Raw genomic sequence first — 18,788 nt, forward strand, 5'->3', positions numbered from 1 at the left:
CAGAGTACATTTCCCATCCTTTCATTCAAATACTGAACTGCGTGGGGGATAATTCAAAGAAAGGCGAGACATTTTACCTCTAATGCAGTGTCTGCCCTTTCCCCTACACATTATAAAACCTATGGCCCTAGGAAACATGTTGACCCAACAATACAAGCAAACTGCCCCATTCATTGGTACATTAGGTGATATATAAATGTAATATTTTCAGTAAGCATCATAGCTGTATGCTAAAAACTGGTATACAGGGAATCACAAAGAGTTGCTTGATAAAATACAGACTTGCAAAACTATTGGAAACCCCTTCAGAGTACCCAAGTTAAGAATAATTTCAGATGATAATAATCTGGAATAATTTAAAATAAACTTAAAATTGACTAGAATTTCTGAAATAACCAAAACTTTACTGTCTTCAGTAGTCATTCCTACACTGATATGCTAAAACAACAGCTTCTCTAAGAACTTTCAATAGGAACATTAAAATCTATTAAAGAGAGATGTAAGGAGAAAGCAAAACTTTTGTAAACAGAGCTAAATCAATCCAAGCTTGCTTTTTTTTTTTTTGGCCAGGCCAATTCACATAATGCCCTGAAGAAAGCAGAGAAGCTTCTGAGTAACACAACTGTCAACCAGCTTCACAATTAGCCACTTTTCTTCTTTGTGGGGAGGAGAGACAAAAGGGCTTTTATTACTATTATTACTATTATGACGTGATGCCCAGCTCTAATCCATGAACAAGTACAGAAGTGGGGAGCCCTTAAATACTATTGAATGGTTTTACTCAACTTAGACCAACTTCATCTTTTATTACAAATATATATTTCAAAAAGACCGTCTCCAGTATTTTATTTTTTCTTCTAAAATAAACCTTCCTAAAATTCAAGTATTTATCCCATCACATAATTAACAATTAATTCACATGTTACCTATCATTGACATACCAGTCTAAGCTGTATAACTAATTTCTGTGGCTGCCTCAGTGAAAACTATGAGCCAATTAGTTAATCTGCATGTCAGAGCAAATATTAGGGTTTGGGAATAGTTTTGATGATTTTGTACATGCATGGCTCCCACATGTACTCTCCAAGAAATTTACCGGAAAAAAATACTTCTTGGAAAAATTCTTTTGACATACACATCTAAGTCAAAGGATGTAGTTCAGTAACACTGTGAAAAAAAAAACATCATTTATCACAGGAAACACACTCAGGAGAGCTACTTAAACCGTACAATCATCATAAACACAATATATTAATCAGCACTGATATATATCAGATATCTTTCTATCTTTTGTTTGGTTATTTATTTTCCTTGGTCACACTTTTAAGCATCTTTATTTGTAGAAGAATCTACCTTAATTCCAGAAGCTAATCCTGACAAAAGAAAAATAACAAGGATTATTTTTTCCTCTCACTTACACGATGGGGGAATTGATACCCTCCAACCAAGACGAGCAACCTGTTCTGGTAAAACAAATCACACGCTTCTCCCCCAGACCTGCCATATAAAACAAAGTGCCATGCAGCAGAAAGGAGGTAGGAAGGAGAGAAGGAAAGCATTTCTCAAGAGCACCCACCAAGCCTCAGGTGGAGCTGAAAACGCAGACCAGGGCTGCCAGCTCTGCTGCCCACCTCTCATCTATTAGACTTCATCGACTCTAGCGATTGAAGCTGGACCATGCTGGAGAGACTGGCAGGAAGTCTTATTCCCTTCAGTATCGGACGGATTGATAATCATGCAAGAAACAGCGTTGGAGCCTTGGAGCTGGAGCTTTAACGCAAGCAGGCACACTGGAAATAACGTGCCCATCTCCAAAAGGCCAAAAGAATACCCTTTACGTTTTTAGGTAATTACGCACAATATCAAAGATCACAGATTACAATATTTGCCTCCACAGGGCCATCCCAGCTCTTTCACTTCCACATCCCATTTTACATGTTGATCGGGCTCATTTGAATCCATTCATCTTTACTCAGCAAACCCACTTGTGACATAGGTGTAATTCTATAGTAGCTTAAAATATTTCTGAATGTCAACATAAGTCAGGCAACACTAAGATATCATCTCCTTTTATCAGCTTATTAAAACAGCCAGGAATTTGATATAATTTAAACAGACTGCTGACATTGTAATACCATTGCCTTAGAGGCTATTTGCAAATATATTTGAATATTAAATCAAGTTAATCAGATGGAGATCAGAAAGAGAACAATCATGTTTCTATAGTTGCAACCTGAAATTAAGCTAATACTGTTTAAGCTCGAAAGGTTGTTCTTAGGTACTGTGAGGTAGAGACCAATTTGCCCTTCTTTCAAATATTACCATTAGAAACACATGTGAAAATGCGACAGTAGACTTAAAAATCTTTGCAGATTCAGTCAAGTGGGTTCTGAAAAATACAAGCAGCTGCTCTGTTTTCAGTAATGGAAATCCAGTGCTATTTGAAAAACTATAAACCTACATTCTCGATACAGCCTTGAAATACCCAACCTGTGACCAAGAGAACTACAGTGGCTGGTAGCTGACTTGTGGCTCACATCACCACCACAGAACCCTCAACAGAAGGCTACAGATTGTATGAACAGTACTGGCCAGAGCACATAACCCCAAACATCATTTTTCTAGAGATCTTGTGACTTTTCCTTCTATACAAGAGAGAAAAACATGGGTTCTCCAGAAAAAAAGCTGGAAATATCTGCCCTCATAGGAACTCTTTAAACCTCCAGACCAAGTCCACACTGAAAAGACTCTCAGGAAGGAGAATGGGGAGAAAGTGATATGAATTGCTCTAGAGAACAAGAAGCTTGGAACTATAATGCAGACAAACTGGGAAGCATTTATGCGCACACTTTATATAATAATCCCAACAGCCTACCATGCCACTCATCCTGTTCTTACAAGGTCTTTTTAAGCAGAGTAGAAGTGGGTCACCTATTTGGGAAAGGGATATAGCAAATAGCTTTCTCCCACAATTTGAACAAGTCTCACAGGACAAAAGGTAAAAAGATTGAACACCAAGGCACATCAGCTTCTGAAAAGAATATCTGAGCTAGCATTGCAAGCAGATCTGAACTGCACAATTTAGAGTAGGAGATAGCTAAATATGCCTTCCTTCCTCAGTCCTGGCTCCTGTTAAGCTCCAAATTTTGTGGGAGTTGCAAACCCTCATCTCACACTCACGCAAGATGCTGGTGATGAGCACAATCTTGCACCTCCCAGGCACAGTAACTTCCAGCACCTACAGAAGTCCTCTCTACTACATTTAATCTTTAATTTAGGTAAAGGCGGGGGGGGGGGGAGAGCAAAAAAGTATCCCATCTTCAGGAGCTGCCAAACCTCGAACCAGCTAAAAGCCTCCAAGCTGTAGCATCAAATACTGTAAATAATATATCTAACCATAGAATAATTAAGGTTGAAGAGGACCTCTGGAGGTCACCTGGTTCAACTTCCCACTTAAAGCAGCTCTGAAGTTAGATGATGTTGCTATGTTTCATTCTTTCTTAAATGACAGCAAGCAAACCAGAAAAGTGTCTTTCCAAAGGAGGAAAGGACAAAAGAGCCTGAAATTGCAATACTCAACATGAAACCCTAAAAACAGGACACATCAATGGAAACAGCTTCCCTCCCCCCAGTAACTGCTGATTCAGACAAGCCACTGCTTTATCTATCCCTATAACTAATCCCCATGCAATCTGTACAGATGAAGCCAGCTGTGTGCTATAGAAGTTACTCTGGAAATTAAATCAAGTATCTGTTGCATAATTCAAAAAGTGCAATTTAGAGTTACACAAAAATACTGTCACTGGCTACTCAACTCGGCAGATATTTTCCATGGAGACAGCAATACCGCTAGCATCCCTAGCATTCCTCTAGCATCTTAACACTCGCTGGTAATGGGAAGAGCTTCTTTCAGTATGAATATCTGAAATTTTCACTGAGAAATAGAATGTGATTCCACACAGTTTTTACAATATTTTATCCTTTAAGGTCATTATACTTAGGGAAGAGATTTAGGGCTGAAAGCCTCAAGAAAAGCTTACTTTGACAATCTTCCCTCCAAGCTGACATTCAAACAATGGTGCACACAAGAAAAAAAATACCATAGAAACATTTCTGCTAACTGAACTTCTTTCTCATTTTCAAGACAAGGCAACAGAGTTATGCCTGAGGTCCTCACTTTTCCATATACCTTGGCATGCTTATTGTACCTTAAAGGATGAAAGAAAACCTTTTCCCCTTTTTCATTATTTTCAAAGAACCAACTCTCCAAAGTGAATGAGAGATATCAAACACAGATTTGAAGCAAATAAATCTCATCTTTTACAAGTATATAATTTATACTTTGTGTGAACTTGTATTTATTTATATACACAATTTTCAAAGTTCAGCTACAACAAAGGTTTTTAAAAGTCCAGCTCGTAATATATTTTGCAATGTTTGACATCAGATATGCTGTTTGTTGGAAGCTACTGATATCCATAGAGCAAACAATCTAACGAATTGGAAAAATAAGTACCATTATTGATCCAATCCCTCTAAAGTACATAATTACTGATATATATAAATTACACTTTATCAAAACACTTTGATTGTTGCCCTGAAAATCAAAATTCAACAGCGTTCCTGAGCAATGGTAGTCTAATTCCATTCTCATTACAGAAGGACTGGTACAAATGGAAACGCAGTGCCTTCACATACACTTCCCACTAACATAGCTAGTTTAAAATTCAAAAAGATAAAGATTAAAGTTAAAAGTTAAAGATTCACTACATTAATAATTCCTTTAGAGGAGCGATTGTCTCAGTAAACCGACACAGCTAAATTCATATGTTTTATAGCAGCCAGTCTCATCACACTGCAAAACCTGGGACTCATATTTCAAGTGTAGTTTTTGGCAATAATATAAATACTGTATATAGCAGAAGAAATATCAGGCCTCTAGAGTAAAGAAAGGGCTGTTGTTTAAGTGAAGTACCTCTGTACTGCCTGTTGGCCAATAAGTAACCAGATCAAGAAGGATGAAGATCAGACGTGAGGGCAGCTGCCACTTCTGGAGAAAAACCTCAAGTGATAACAAGAACTTAGCAGGATATTCAGTCAGCTCTGCTCCCAGCGAGGGAATGAAAGGTATGGGATTAACCAAGCAGTTATTGTGAAAGAGCAGAATAAGAAGGTAAGAGTACAAGTGACAAGCAAAGATGCCGTTCTGATACTCCAAAGATATGGTTACCATGTCCATACACACCAGCTGGAGAAAAATCCATTTACAGGCTGGAAGCTGATCACACCCCGGGGCACCCAGCAACCTCCTTCACTTCCAGTGGTAGAGAAAACATGTTGCGGCAGGACTGGCAGTGATGAGGATCACAACGGATTCAACAGAGACTTCTCCTCGCGTGGTTGAGTGGTAGAACACAAGACTGTTCTCTCCACAAAAGAAATTAATTTGTACACAAACAGAAATCTGTTTTTATATTCAATCCCTTATTTATCAACATTTTTCCCCTCACCCTTCATTAAGCATCGACACTGTATCTTGTATAAGCCACTCAAAATATTAAACTTAATATCCATGTGTACAGGAGCATAGGAACAGAAGTAAACTAAGTCCATATCAGCTGTTTGCTGAGGAAAGGCTCTCATGGACCTCCCCATCAGGGAGTTTAGCAGAGCAAGGCAAAAGGCAGGTATTTCAATCCAAATACATGCTGCTCAGTTTCTGAACAATATTTGCATTTTTAATGTAGAAAAAGAAAATCTCTCCATTGTTGAAGTTTGAGGTTATTGCATATTTGAATAATCTCACTAAGTTCAAAAGCATTATGTAAGAACAGAAATATTAAAAATCAGCTCTTGGACTTTTTATAACACAAAGTGTCATAATCCTTTGTTTTCAGTATGTTACACTGAGGTAAGACATAAAAGCAGCTCAAAGGCACACCTTGTATGACATCCTTCTCTTAGTCATAAGACCAAGAAGATAATAAACCTCCCTTGCCTACCTATTTTTGTAGAACCATAATGTTTAATGACTTGCATGACTTATTTTAATTTTGTTTCATAAATAGTTGCTACTCTGACAAGTTGTACAATGCAGACTGCCCTTGGAACATGAAGCCGAGTCAGGCTCTGGAGCTAACATCTCCTGGTTCAGCTCCATACTGGCCTTTCTGGTACATACACACACACACACACACCCCTACAGTCCCCTTGCTTCTCCCAACTGCAGAAGATTCTAACCCTAATGAAATGCTGGATCATTAATGGTTGCATTGTAAAAGCAAAACCACAGTGCATTTAGAAGTAATAGCAGTACTCACTTTTGGTGACCTTTAAGTGTCTGAAATATTTTAAATAGGCATGCCATATTACCCCAGTGAAACACTGAAAAGTTTCATAAAGCCTAGCTTATGCTTCCCATTGTACGCATTACAGCTTTCAAGAATAAGATCACATGATCATTAAAACAAGGAAGCCTTTGCTCTTGCATCATTTTATCCACAATAACCTTTACGCACCAGGCACTCGGGATAGACAACCCCTTTCTGCAGATAGAGCTGAGTGTTGCTGCTGTGAAACAGCAAACAGTACAACTGGGTGCCTGCAAATGGCAATGGGAAATGGCCTTTCATTTTTCAAGTCACTGATCAAAAACCAGACATCATGTGCTGCACTTCTAATTTAACCCTCTTTGGTAACTCTAGAACAATGATCGTTGCATCTATTTTTAGCATGCATTTACAGAGTGCAAACAAGTCTCATCATTTGCAAGATACTTCCAATGTATTTTAAAGGATTTGTACATGAAAATGTTTTTAAACTAATCTTTTACCTCAGGATGACTGCATTTTGAAATGCAGTGTAAATATTTGCTTTATCATTATTTAATTTTTCCTGTTACACAGATGAGATGGCTGTGCTTCAGGTGACCACTTTAATCCATTCCACAATTATCTCTACACTAACTTGGCTTAAAGAAACAGCCTCAAAATGTGAAAATAATGCTAAATTCCTATTCTAACCTCCTATCAATCAGCAATGTTATATTTACTCTGCACTTGCTCCTAGTTGCAGCAATGAAAATTTGCAAGTGAATTTGCAACCACTCACCCTGCCTGTGGCCAGAAACCCCTAGCAGTTCTCAACCATTTACTAAGCTGATCATTTGGCAAAAGGCTTTCAGCTGCTTTCAAAATACAGCCAATGGGGAGAGTGCAGAAAACAGTCGCTTGTGAATTAACCGACTAAAAGCAAGTTTTAAACAAGTAAAAACAATATCCACATACCAATAAACTATGGGCAAGTAGACTACGTGCAGCATACCTGCTGACATTTGCAGACTAGCTCAGTGGCCAGTAAGGCACGTTAATGCAGCGAAAGCAGTAAATCTGACTCTCAGGCAAACTTTGAGCCATGCAGAGCCAGACTAACATGGTTATTCACCTTCTGAAAGAGGAACGGCCTACAGACCATTAAGGTCAGAATACCGACAGAAATATCATACTTGCAGATATGACCTAACCCTTCTCTGCCTGCACCGAACTCTCCATGGCTATACAGTCCTCTGCAAGGGTTGACCAAAAGCTGTCCGTGACTCGAGCAGACATACCCACTTGGCACAGGCCAGGGGAAATGGTGCCTCCACAGCCTCACATTCCCAGCAAGGCAGCCGGAGTGATCCCAATCCAAGAACTCTGCAGGGAGCCACAGCACTGGAGATGGCACTAACATAGGCAAAAATCCAAGTCCTGAAGACTAATGTAAGGAAATGGTAAGCCAATGTGCCCACCCACAATTATTGCATTTTGAGAACTCTATAATAGCTTTTAGTCATGTGAAAGCCATCATAGCAAGAAGTTGAGTCACTGTGTTTTTCCCCAAAATTTTAACTTGTCACTAAAAACAGAAGTAGAAGACTGTTAGAAAGGATGCATCTCAGAGTTGGCAGAGGGTACGCGACCACCCTCAGAAACCATGTCCCCATCCACCTAGGTGATGACTAACCATAGAGTCCTGACAGAGCTTTGCTGTAGCTCAGATAAAAGCAGAAAAATAGTCTGGTCCACCAAAAGCTCTTTAAAAGAATTTATCAGTGTGAATCCTATCTATCATTTCCAAGTGAAATTACCTCAAGACAGTGCACTTAACACTGCTTGGAAAAGGACCCTGAAGTTATAGTTACTTGTTGTCTGAGCAGTATACAAAATTCATGAATATCACATTTTACAATTCACACAGGATGTTCACCGAGATCGATTCAATGCAGTTCTGGCCTCTATGAAGCCTCAGAAGCAACAGAACTTGCTCGCTGCACTGATCATATTTTGCTCTCTGCAACTTGACATAGAAATCGCATTCTGAAAAAGATACACTAATCTTACAGTAGAATAGTACATTTTATAAGAGAAAGAGAAAAACAAATAGTGGAGAGGAAAGAGCTTAATTACCACTAAATCCAGACTGATTTTGCAGGTTCTTTTCACCCAGGATGTGGAAACTGGCCCTTATGGATCTCTTTCTCAAAAAAGAGATCTATGAATCCATGAAGATCATGCATTTTACACAAAAATGTGCACACAAGCACCCAGGTAATCTATCTGCCTCAAAAAATATGTATGTTCAATATTCATATTTTGATAACTTTTGATAGTTCACACAAGAGCACATCTACAAAGCCAGAGTTATTTTCATCTGAGATTTCATAAAGACAAAATTCACTTCCCTCCATCCCCTTCAGGAAAAGATGCTTCTCTTTATTCAGTTTTACAACCTGCTTCCCTTCAGGCATTTAATCCCACTTTTCTATGCAGTTCCAGAAATAAATCATCAGTTACTCAGTGCCAGAGGTTGCTGACACCAGGAACCTTATGCTATCACCATGGTTGCTCATTCTCTGTGGACAGAAGAGAGATATGGAAGATTCATAGCCTTACAAAGACAATAGGTCTGCAACTATTTTTTAAACAAGTGTTCTCCAGAAACAAGGAATCCATAAATATCAGTAGTGTGCAGAAGTTTAGGAAAGACGACTTTGGATTAACGTGGCTGCCAATTTGCTTAACATAACTCTGATTGCAAATATGTTGCTACCCATAGGCAGTTAGCAGGGGCTTCACTCCTCCTGCCCAATTTATTTATTGGTTTGCTTTACCACACCAAGGCAAATTCAGGGTGCTGTAAAATATTAATGGATCACAGAAATAGTAAGAAGTCTCTAAGCTCAAATAATTTACACTAAAGATGAATTGTCTTCCCAAAAATAGATTCAACAGATTTTAGGAGATTAGTCTTGTTAATCTTGTGAATTTAATTAATTGGGAGTTTAAACAGCTAGTCTTGGGACATCGATCTTAGAAATTGATGTCTAAGTGGATGAGATGACTAAATATTGGATTTTATCAATATTCATTTATTGATATGAAAAATAAAGGGTTTTGGTGGGTTTTTTTGTTTGTTTTTTTGAAAAAATATCAGAAAGTATCAACAACAGCCCTGTTGATGTAAATTCCTGGGCTGGACTCTGAAAGTTCACAAGGCTGTTCTTGGTTTTAGTAAAATAAACCAAGCACTTCCCAATTTAGGATTGTGTTGAGCAGGCAATGATAGTATAATTTTATTTAATATGATATCTCCCAGATGTGTGATTTGAAAATAGAACATGTTGCTGAAGCTGCTTAAAAAACCCAACCCTATATTTAGGAAAATGGACACACAACAACATGCCTAAGGCTACCAAATAAGTTAGTGGCAAATTAATCTTACAAATTGGGAGTTGCCTGATTTCTTGGACTGAATTCCAACCAAAAGAGTATGTTTCCTTCCTAAAAATGAAGGAAAACATATTCTTCTTTTTAACAAACAACGAAGATGAAAGGCAATTAGGTAAAACAACTTACTTCCAAAGCAGAGAAGTTTAACTTCATGTGCACAAGTGGTGTTTTTTCTGGAAGTGTATACCCTTTGCTACAAAGTGCCTTAAATAACAACATAACAGGATGGCCTGATCAGTAGAGCAGTCAGCAACAGGTGTTTCTTAGAAGAAAGACAGCCCTAAAATACACAGTTTTCTGAAGAGCACCCTTTCTTCCCCAAACACCCCTTCTTCACCAAGACACAGTTCCCCAAGACATCTGCACAGTATAATTTTAAATAACTAACTTCAAACTGGGGAAAAAGCAGCATAACGGATGAAGCCTCAAATATTTACTTTTTGACATGCCCTCATTTTTTTCCACTTTCATAGAAAAGCCTTATTCATATTTTTAAAAAGGGAGGTAGTTTTCTATACTCATTTGGACAGAAAAAAATCCTTAGACTCTGCAAATACAACTAGTGTGCATATTTAAAAAAAATTGCAAAATACATTATTTACAACCAAAGCCAAAAAAAAGATATAAAATGACATCAGCTTGATAAATGGTATAAATGTCATCCAGCTATCGGCAGTACAAGCTTCTGACCTAATGCGCATCTTTCTCAAGCCAGAAGCACACCCTAGAGACCAGCAAACACTTACTGTTATTATTTACTGTCTTCTAAAAAGACCTGCTGTGATCTATACACAGTAAAACAACAATTATTGGATGTGGACAAAACCACAGAAACACACTGTTACAGCCCATATTAGTTTGTCATGGCAACACCGTAACTCAAACTCCTATCCCAGTTGCACTGTCAGGGTCCTGCTCTAACAGGGAACGATAACGGAGCTCGCCAACAGTGCTCCGAGATCTTTCTTTCTAGAAAGAGAACAAACAAAATAAAGAGGACACTAGAAAAATGTATGAACTCACCCCTTTTCTAAAAACAGCTTCTGATGACATTCATTAGATAAAAGCCTCAGCGTTAAGTCAGAAGTTCAGAATTTCACACACAGAGCTTGCAAAGCACCAAGCTAGAAAGGAGAGCTTAAGGACAGCAGTTGCAGCAACTCTTTCAGAGGCCAATTTTTGGCAAACCATACATGTGGGAAACATCCTCCTAGCTATAATAAACATCGGAGGTACACAAGCACCCAAAGACAACGGGACGCTGGTAAGATCTAATCCATATTGCCCTTGCCCGCCCAGGGGCCGCTGACTTTCCTGGACCAGCTGCTCATTCCAGGCACCCTGTGCAATACAACGGCACAGATTTGCACAGTGAATCTCTAAGTTGCATACACCTGTATATTTATGTTCAAGAATATCATCCTCATAAGTAAGACAGCAGCTAAATAGTACCAGCTACCTCTGCTAGGAATTAATGAAGCTGCTTACACAAAATTAAAGACTGCGCAAACACTAAAATCATCAGAAAACAGGAAATCAGGGAAAGACATGGCAAATGTTATCATATAAAAATAAAATTCACAGCCAGTAAGAAAAACAATCAAACAGGTTGCATAGACTTTCTGTGACTAGTAAGTTTATCAGAAACATTGCTTTTAAGTATGCACATCCACACAATAATATACATTTCTTGCCAAGACCTTCAAAGTGTATGAATTATAGGATAAACCATTATTTCTAGGCTTTTTTATGTAGTTTTAACACTGAGTTTCAGGAGAAAACTGAGCAATCAAGGTATCAAAATCAGCAACAACAATAAAACTTCTGAGAAAACTTTTTTCCAGAAAATTCTTCAGAAACATTTGCTTTTTTTGTGTGTTTTCTTGTTTTTAACCTGCATTTTAAAAAAAAAGGGCAAATAACAGTCAAAAAGATATTCAATTTTTGCTGGTGCTCCTCAAGGTATCAAATTTACATTTATTTATTCGGCTCTTTTACATTGACAAACATAGCATATTAGATATTAATGTGCCATTTACTGCATACTAAACTAGAAAACTAAGATGATCTAACACATATCACCCCTGTGGTTATAAACAGGAGATGAGATTCCTATCAGTGTTATAAATAAATTATAAACAAAATGGCAGGTCCATACGTTACTTATTTCGGGAAGAAAACATCGAAAAGCAACTGAAACATAATCCAGAGAGAAACACAGTTCAAGTTTCATTACCAATAACAGCAGATCAGCGCAAGTTAACCAAGTTCTCTTCACCCACCTACAAGCAGCATTTTTGCAGGGAGACAAACGCCGGCTGATTCCTGACCCCCATTAACCTAAAGCAACAGCATAATACAGCAGGGTGAGCACCAGATTCCCATGTCGTTTTAGCAGTTTGCTAAATTCCCTATTTCTTCCTCATTTGATTCCTTCCCCTGCTCACCCCCCTCCCATCTTCAAACATTCAAGTGATACATTTCCCTTTCCCATTTGTTCTGGTGAAGTATTACCTAACTAATGTTTGAGTAGTACTTTAAAAAGCAAAATGTAGTTATTGATAATCACTGACCTCACCCTGGAAAACACCTGTTTACAGTTAGAGCTATATATGTCAATAGGAAACTATATGACTTGCTATCAGCATCTTTTTTTTTCATGACTGAATTTGAAAGACTTCAAGCTAATAAATTGAAAAATGGCTTCACTGACCAACTCCACTGTGCTACAAATAACCTAGAACGTGTTAACAAGTGATCTATTATACAAAGCCTATTCCTCATACCGAAAGGCTGTCAGATGCCAAATTCCATTTTATTATAATAAATAACTGGTCTCTAATATTTGCTTTCTGTTGATCTTGCTTCTTAGTCTTCTTTGGGACTAATTATAAGTGAACACTACAAAACATTTGGACTCCAGAAATTGCAAAGTATAAAAAAACCTGAGATTTAAAGAGCATTATGCAGGCATAGCCACGATCAGGTTTTGCCTCAGGGAGGCGAATGCCAGGCCTCGGCTTTCACACGATAATGTTCAACTTCAGTCCAAATTCTAGATTCTGATATTACACTGGAAGGTAAACTACTAAATTTTACAGTCCAGCCTGATACTTTGAGTATCTTTCAGTTTTTAGAGCCTGGTTTGTTTTGACAAGTGACAACTAAAAGACTGTCCATTAAAAGTAACCGAGTCCAACAAATGTTCCATAACTGCAGACAGTTGAGTAATAGGTATTAATTCTCACTGCAAGGCTTGAGTTTAGAGCACTTTTACAGACTTTTTTCATCCAAACTAAGAAACTTTGCTTCATCTTGAGTACTTAGCAGCTGGCTTTAGTTATGGAAATTATGACAACCAAGCAAATATATTCTTACAGAACAAATATATTCTTATAGGTTGGGTTTTGTTGTTTTAAGATATTTAAGTATCTCATGGACTTTTAGCATACCTGGCCTTTAGTGAACAAATACATACACTATGATCATTCTGTAACTCAGCTGTGCATACTGAGAAAACTCATGATACCAGCACACAGTAACAAAAAGTTATGTTTATAAACTACCGAAGTTTCAGAATTTTGAATATTACAAAACAGTTACCTTGGGATCAAAACATGTTTTTATAGCTTTAGACGGCTTATGTGTTTTGGTTTGTTGTACTTTTTCCATGCATTTAATCTTTTGTATTAAGAGTAATATTACTTTTCTCTCTATTCCTATTTATTAGTAAATAGTATCTGAAGCTATCCAATAACTACCTGCCTTGTTTCCATTTCTAGATTTATTCAATGTGTCTTTTCCTTGATTTGATTCTCTCTGAACATTAAAAGTACCTTCAGTTCAAGTTATTTGATACTTAATTATCTCACAAAAAAACATTTAAGATGGTTAAAATCTAGGAAATCAAGACAACAGAGCAATAGCAAACATGTCCACTAGAGAATCCAGTCAAGGGCTCATTCACCAGCCAACATAACCTTAAAACTTTTATCTCAACTAAAGCAAACAAAATACATGAATCACAAAGCCATTCTTTCTAAAAGAAAAGGCTCAAAATCTTAGGAGAAACTCATTTCGTGGGGCGTTTCACATTCCACCCAAGGCTGATTCCCCTCCATACTCCTGCTTCTAACATCAATCAGATGTGATCAAGAAGTCCAGGCAGATCTGTGAAAGAGGAGGATATTCTGTAGCTCTGCAGTGTGAGGAGAGGGGTGGAGGAAAAAAAGCAAAGGTACCTAAAGTTAACTGATAAATTTAGATAGCTTCTCACATTCTAACTACTTCAGCACTCAGATTTGATTAGTTATGAGAAAGATGGCATGTCAGTGTAAGTACAGAGTTCCCAGACAGACCTAATCCACCAAGGAAACTATCAGGGACTCTTGGACACCTGGGCCAAACTACGCAAACAGTAGAGATACAAAAGAGAAGAACGAAACCATGCCAAATGCCTTTTCTAGCTTTTCAAACACATCATTAATAGGAAAAAAACTAACCTTCTACATTTCAATTTCCCATAGCACCAAGAATGAAGAGACTCTGCTGATATGAAACCAAAGAAGTTGGCTCCTGCAGTAAGCTCACCAGCACCTTTCAGCCCAGCTGGGGAAGTTCCAGCTGACAGAATAGTGAGAAAAGTCTTTAAATTTGTCTTGTGACCTTTAACTACTCCTGAAACATTAACAAGTCTTCCCTGAAACACTCCAGCAGGCAAAATTCATGCGTGTTTAAGCAGGTGAGTCACACCATCTCAGCCAAATGCTGCTAATGCTAATAAATGTGCTCAACTCCCACATTGGTATCAAGACAATATCACCTTTGTGTTCAATTTTAGATTTTAAAATATGGAGTCTGGACCTTTATTAATCCAGTGGTGAACTGCCAGAGTTTGCTGTAAGCCTGATAAAGACAGCAGCCACAAGAATCACTGCTGATTTCATGCACATTTGCTCTGCGTGCAAGACTACAAGCTCTCCATTTTTACCCAAAACACCAATGTTTTCCCTATACGGCTTACTGCATGGCAATATCTAGTTCTTAGAATACAGCACCAGTTGAGCTAACAAGTCCAACTATTAAAATGCTCAATTTTGGACTTAGCAGGTGGTTAGGATTACAACCATTAAGAAAGAAAAACTAACCGATTCGTAGCTTGGTAGCCTAGACATAATAGTTGGAATATAAGGCAGCAAACATAATACGCACATACTATGGACAGTAAAGATCAGTATTATCTCTGCCTTTTTCTTTTATCTCAGTTTTTCTTCACTCAGATTACACCAGATCTGTCACTCATGTATCAGTGACTCTTACCAATCTTTGCTTCACTTGTTTTATTCCCTTTCATCACTCTCCCAACCACACTTCCTTCCTGCAAGGCCAGCTCAGAGCCACTACTGGAGAGGAATGCAAGCATCAGGCCTCTCCACTGAAGCATTTTACCCAAAACGACACTTGTGAAAAAAGCAGACTCACACTGTTGGATTTGTATTTATTTCGAAAAGTGTTTCTTGTATTTGTTTGACAAATACTATATTTCCACATGCATAAACATGTAATAAAATGTGTATAAGTAGGTTTGTATTTATATAACAAGTTGTAACAGTCAGAAAAAGCACCTCAGAAATACACCGGTAGTAGGACCAAAAGAGTAACGCAAAAATAGGTAGCAACCTTTTAAAAAGTGTATTTTTATTCCATCAAGTATATATTTATTTTTTTACATATTCCAGTAGGTAGAAAATCTCATTCTTATCCCTTCCCTGAAAAACATACAGCCAAACTGCATTTGGAACCATAACAGTTCATTTAGCTAAGATATATTTTACTTAAAATACACGTTGCTATATAACACTTGTATCTCTAACACAAAAGGCAAATTTCTTCTGACAAACAGTGCTTAAGTGATCTATCTCAAGCACTATGAAATGGTAAACACAACTTTGAATGAATGTCAGTGAATGAAGACCAATGTTTCGACAGCATCTGTTGGGAGGCACTACAGAACACAACGTTTGTATTAATCATTCCATTTTACGTAATTTTATTACAATCTTTATATTCTAAAAGCAAAATTATTGCCCTTGCTTTTAAGGACAATAACGTATCATGATCTACCAAAGTAAATAATAAATAAAATCCTCAGGTATCGTCAAAACCTCAGTTACTTCTGCCAAGCTTCCTTGTGCAAGGTTCCACAAGACAGATGAAAACAAGTTATCAACATAAACAACCTTCCTTAGAAACCACAAATAACCAGAAATTTCCTTTCAATCTAATGCTAATCAAGTACAACGCTACCACTTACAGAGAAAATTAGAGCATATTAAATAGAAAGTCAGATTTGTAGTTACATGTAAACTCTTTTTTTTTTTTTTAATCTTAAAAGTACCACCATTTCCTTCGGAAACCTACACGAGCCAAGCTTTCTATACACACACACAAATGGCATCTTCTGAAGACCAGACAATGCTAATGGGAAGTAAGTACCAGCTCATATTGGCGGAATTTCAAGGTACAGAATTTCAGACACACACACTACAAAACCTTAAGAAACACACCCGAATCACTCAGTCCTAAACACTCCATTGAGAAAATATTTTCCAGTGCATTTAAAAGCTATGACAAAGCCGAATTAGTCACAAACAAATCTGGCAAACGTTTTCAAGTAGATTTTGAGACTAAGACAACTGTATTTTCCAATTTGAATCTCCAAAACAACGTGGTTGATAAAAGTTCATTTATTTGCACAGTGAGTCTTTCGAGAGGAAGTTCTGACAAAAAAAACAGATTTCCAGATTTCATTAAACAAATCCTCCAAAGCTGTATCAGTACCACTCACCACACAACCCCGTTCAATTTGTTTGCTTTTAAAACCCTGACAAAGAGCCTATTTTTTAAATAGTCAATTGATTCCAAAATTAATCTTCGCCATCACTATGTGTTTTGCACTTCCACAGGAAGAAAAATTTACCGCACTGTCTAAATGGTTTATTTGATTGCACAGAGAGGTATTAAAACAATTATAAGAACCCCAGACGAGTGTAGCAACTTTCCAGCCATCCTGTAGTAACTTTACAATTTCACTAGCCAAATCATAAATCTTACTAACCAGTCTTCCATAAATAAACTCAAGCATTAAAAATAAAATTTTACCATATACACATCTCAAAAAAGACAGACTGGATTATAAGTTAAGCCTTGGCAGGTTCCAGAAAGCTATCTCAAACAGCTTTTAACTACTATAAAAAAGCAGATGATTCTGTTCTCGATTGTAACTGTGCAGCCACCTGCTCATCCTTTTTTTTTTTTTTTAATCACACAGTCATTGTACAAAATAAAACTCCCCAAGCCCTCCCCCAAATGTGATCCTGAGCTAACCTTAGTCTTCTCTTGTTGCTCATACTGGTCCTAATGCCATCTAAACATCTTCTAACACAGTCCTTATATTTCAAGAAGATGCAAAATTCTTTCCCCATATTTTTTCATCTTTCTGGCTGAAGAGGCATCAACCATAACTTTACTGGTCTGCCTGGCAATGACTTGGTTTAGTTGAAGAAAAAAAAAGGCAGGAAAAAAAAAGCATGTTTTTAAAACTAAAAAAATTGCTGTAACAAACTGTATTACATCAACATGCTAATTTTTTAAAACCATGTGTATACAATCTCGCTTTCTGGACATCTGGACTTTGTACAGTTGATATAAGAAGTTGCCATTTTTTCATTATTTCTATAACTCTTCGTAGAGAGCTGAAAATACTTCACCTTGAAGTCAACAATACCTGAGAAACAAGAATTGTGATTTCTTTTCCCTCTGATATTTATTTGCTATTGAGTTACTACTATAAATGCAAAGACAACCCATCATCACTAAGAATGCTTACCATCTAGCAGTTCTAGTATCTCCAAAATTAAACATCTCACCACAGTCCAGACAAATGTGCAAAATCTGTATAATACAATAAAGAACATACAATACAATACAAAAAGTCAGATTTTACTTACAATCTCGTTAACTTCTGCGTGTTCTGAAAAAGCAGCTCTGGAAGAACTTGCAATTTATTTCTGTTCAGACGCCTAAACAAAAACAGTTAGAAGTAGAACAAAAAAAATTAGATTATCTTCCAACTTAAGCAGCTTATTCTACTATGCATAACCACGTACAGCTCCTATTAACACATGGTATTAAAATTACTACTATGAACTGAGCACAGAACGCGCTGTGTACCAAGGAGACCATGGCACATGCAGACCACCCACCTACATGCTGGAGGTAGGGAGTCAAGGGAGAATCACCAGAAAGTTTGAATGTTTTAGTAAGGATAAGTATTTAACTTTTTTTTTTTTTTTTTTTTGGCGCTCTGGAGGCCTACTAACAGTGACTCACATGGCCCCCATGTTGAGTTTTCACTGCTATGAGGAATAGTTACCAGAAGGTATCCGGACTTTATCTTTCTTTCTAAATATGTAGGCACAGTAAGATAAGCAACCTGACCAATCTAAGTTATTTCCAGATTACCTATTATGTCTACAGTATACCCAAATGAGAAATTAAAGCTTTGGAGCTAATGAGCACTGTTGTAGAAAATACCAAAAAAAAAAAGATAACCAACAATATGGTGATTTGAACTAGAATCTTTTCTTTAGGATATTTCCAAGAACATTTTAGAGAGAAGCTCAATGTTTATATGTTAATCCATTCAATTTACCTTGAAAAGTTTTACATCATGACCACAGCTTATCATTTACAAGAAGTCTACTGTGTTACAAGTGACACCAGCCTGCCAGCTACAAAAAGCATAAGCTTTCTCCCCTTGTAAAATGCATAAGATAATCTTGCAAAATCTAAAAGCAGTTTTATTTATTAGAAACAGTCTTTTTCCTGCAGTGCTCTTTCTGACACCAAAACCAGTTGCTCGCTTTCACAGCCCTAAGGAATGGTATTTGCATATTGAGGCTGACCTAAGCTAAAGAAATACAGCTCCGCTGTTCTAATTATGCTCAGATAGAAGAT

The 18,788-nt window shown here is 37.3% G+C and overlaps 1 protein-coding gene across 4 annotated transcripts in view; it reads right to left on the bottom strand.

Moving 5' to 3' along the window:
- The window catches only part of SLIT3 (slit guidance ligand 3), a 517,687-nt gene that overhangs the window by 439,097 nt on the left and 59,802 nt on the right, over positions 1-18,788 (bottom strand). For all 4 annotated transcript variants that reach the window (XM_067304842.1, XM_067304843.1, XM_067304841.1 and 1 more), the window contains exon 4: positions 17,780-17,851. In XM_067304842.1, coding sequence (XP_067160943.1) covers positions 17,780-17,851 — 72 coding nt within the window. The remainder of the gene's footprint in view (positions 1-17,779; positions 17,852-18,788) is intronic.

The sequence above is a fragment of the Apteryx mantelli genome, chromosome 14 (genome assembly GCF_036417845.1).
Source record: "Apteryx mantelli isolate bAptMan1 chromosome 14, bAptMan1.hap1, whole genome shotgun sequence".
In the NCBI taxonomy this organism is placed as follows: domain Eukaryota; kingdom Metazoa; phylum Chordata; class Aves; order Apterygiformes; family Apterygidae; genus Apteryx; species Apteryx mantelli.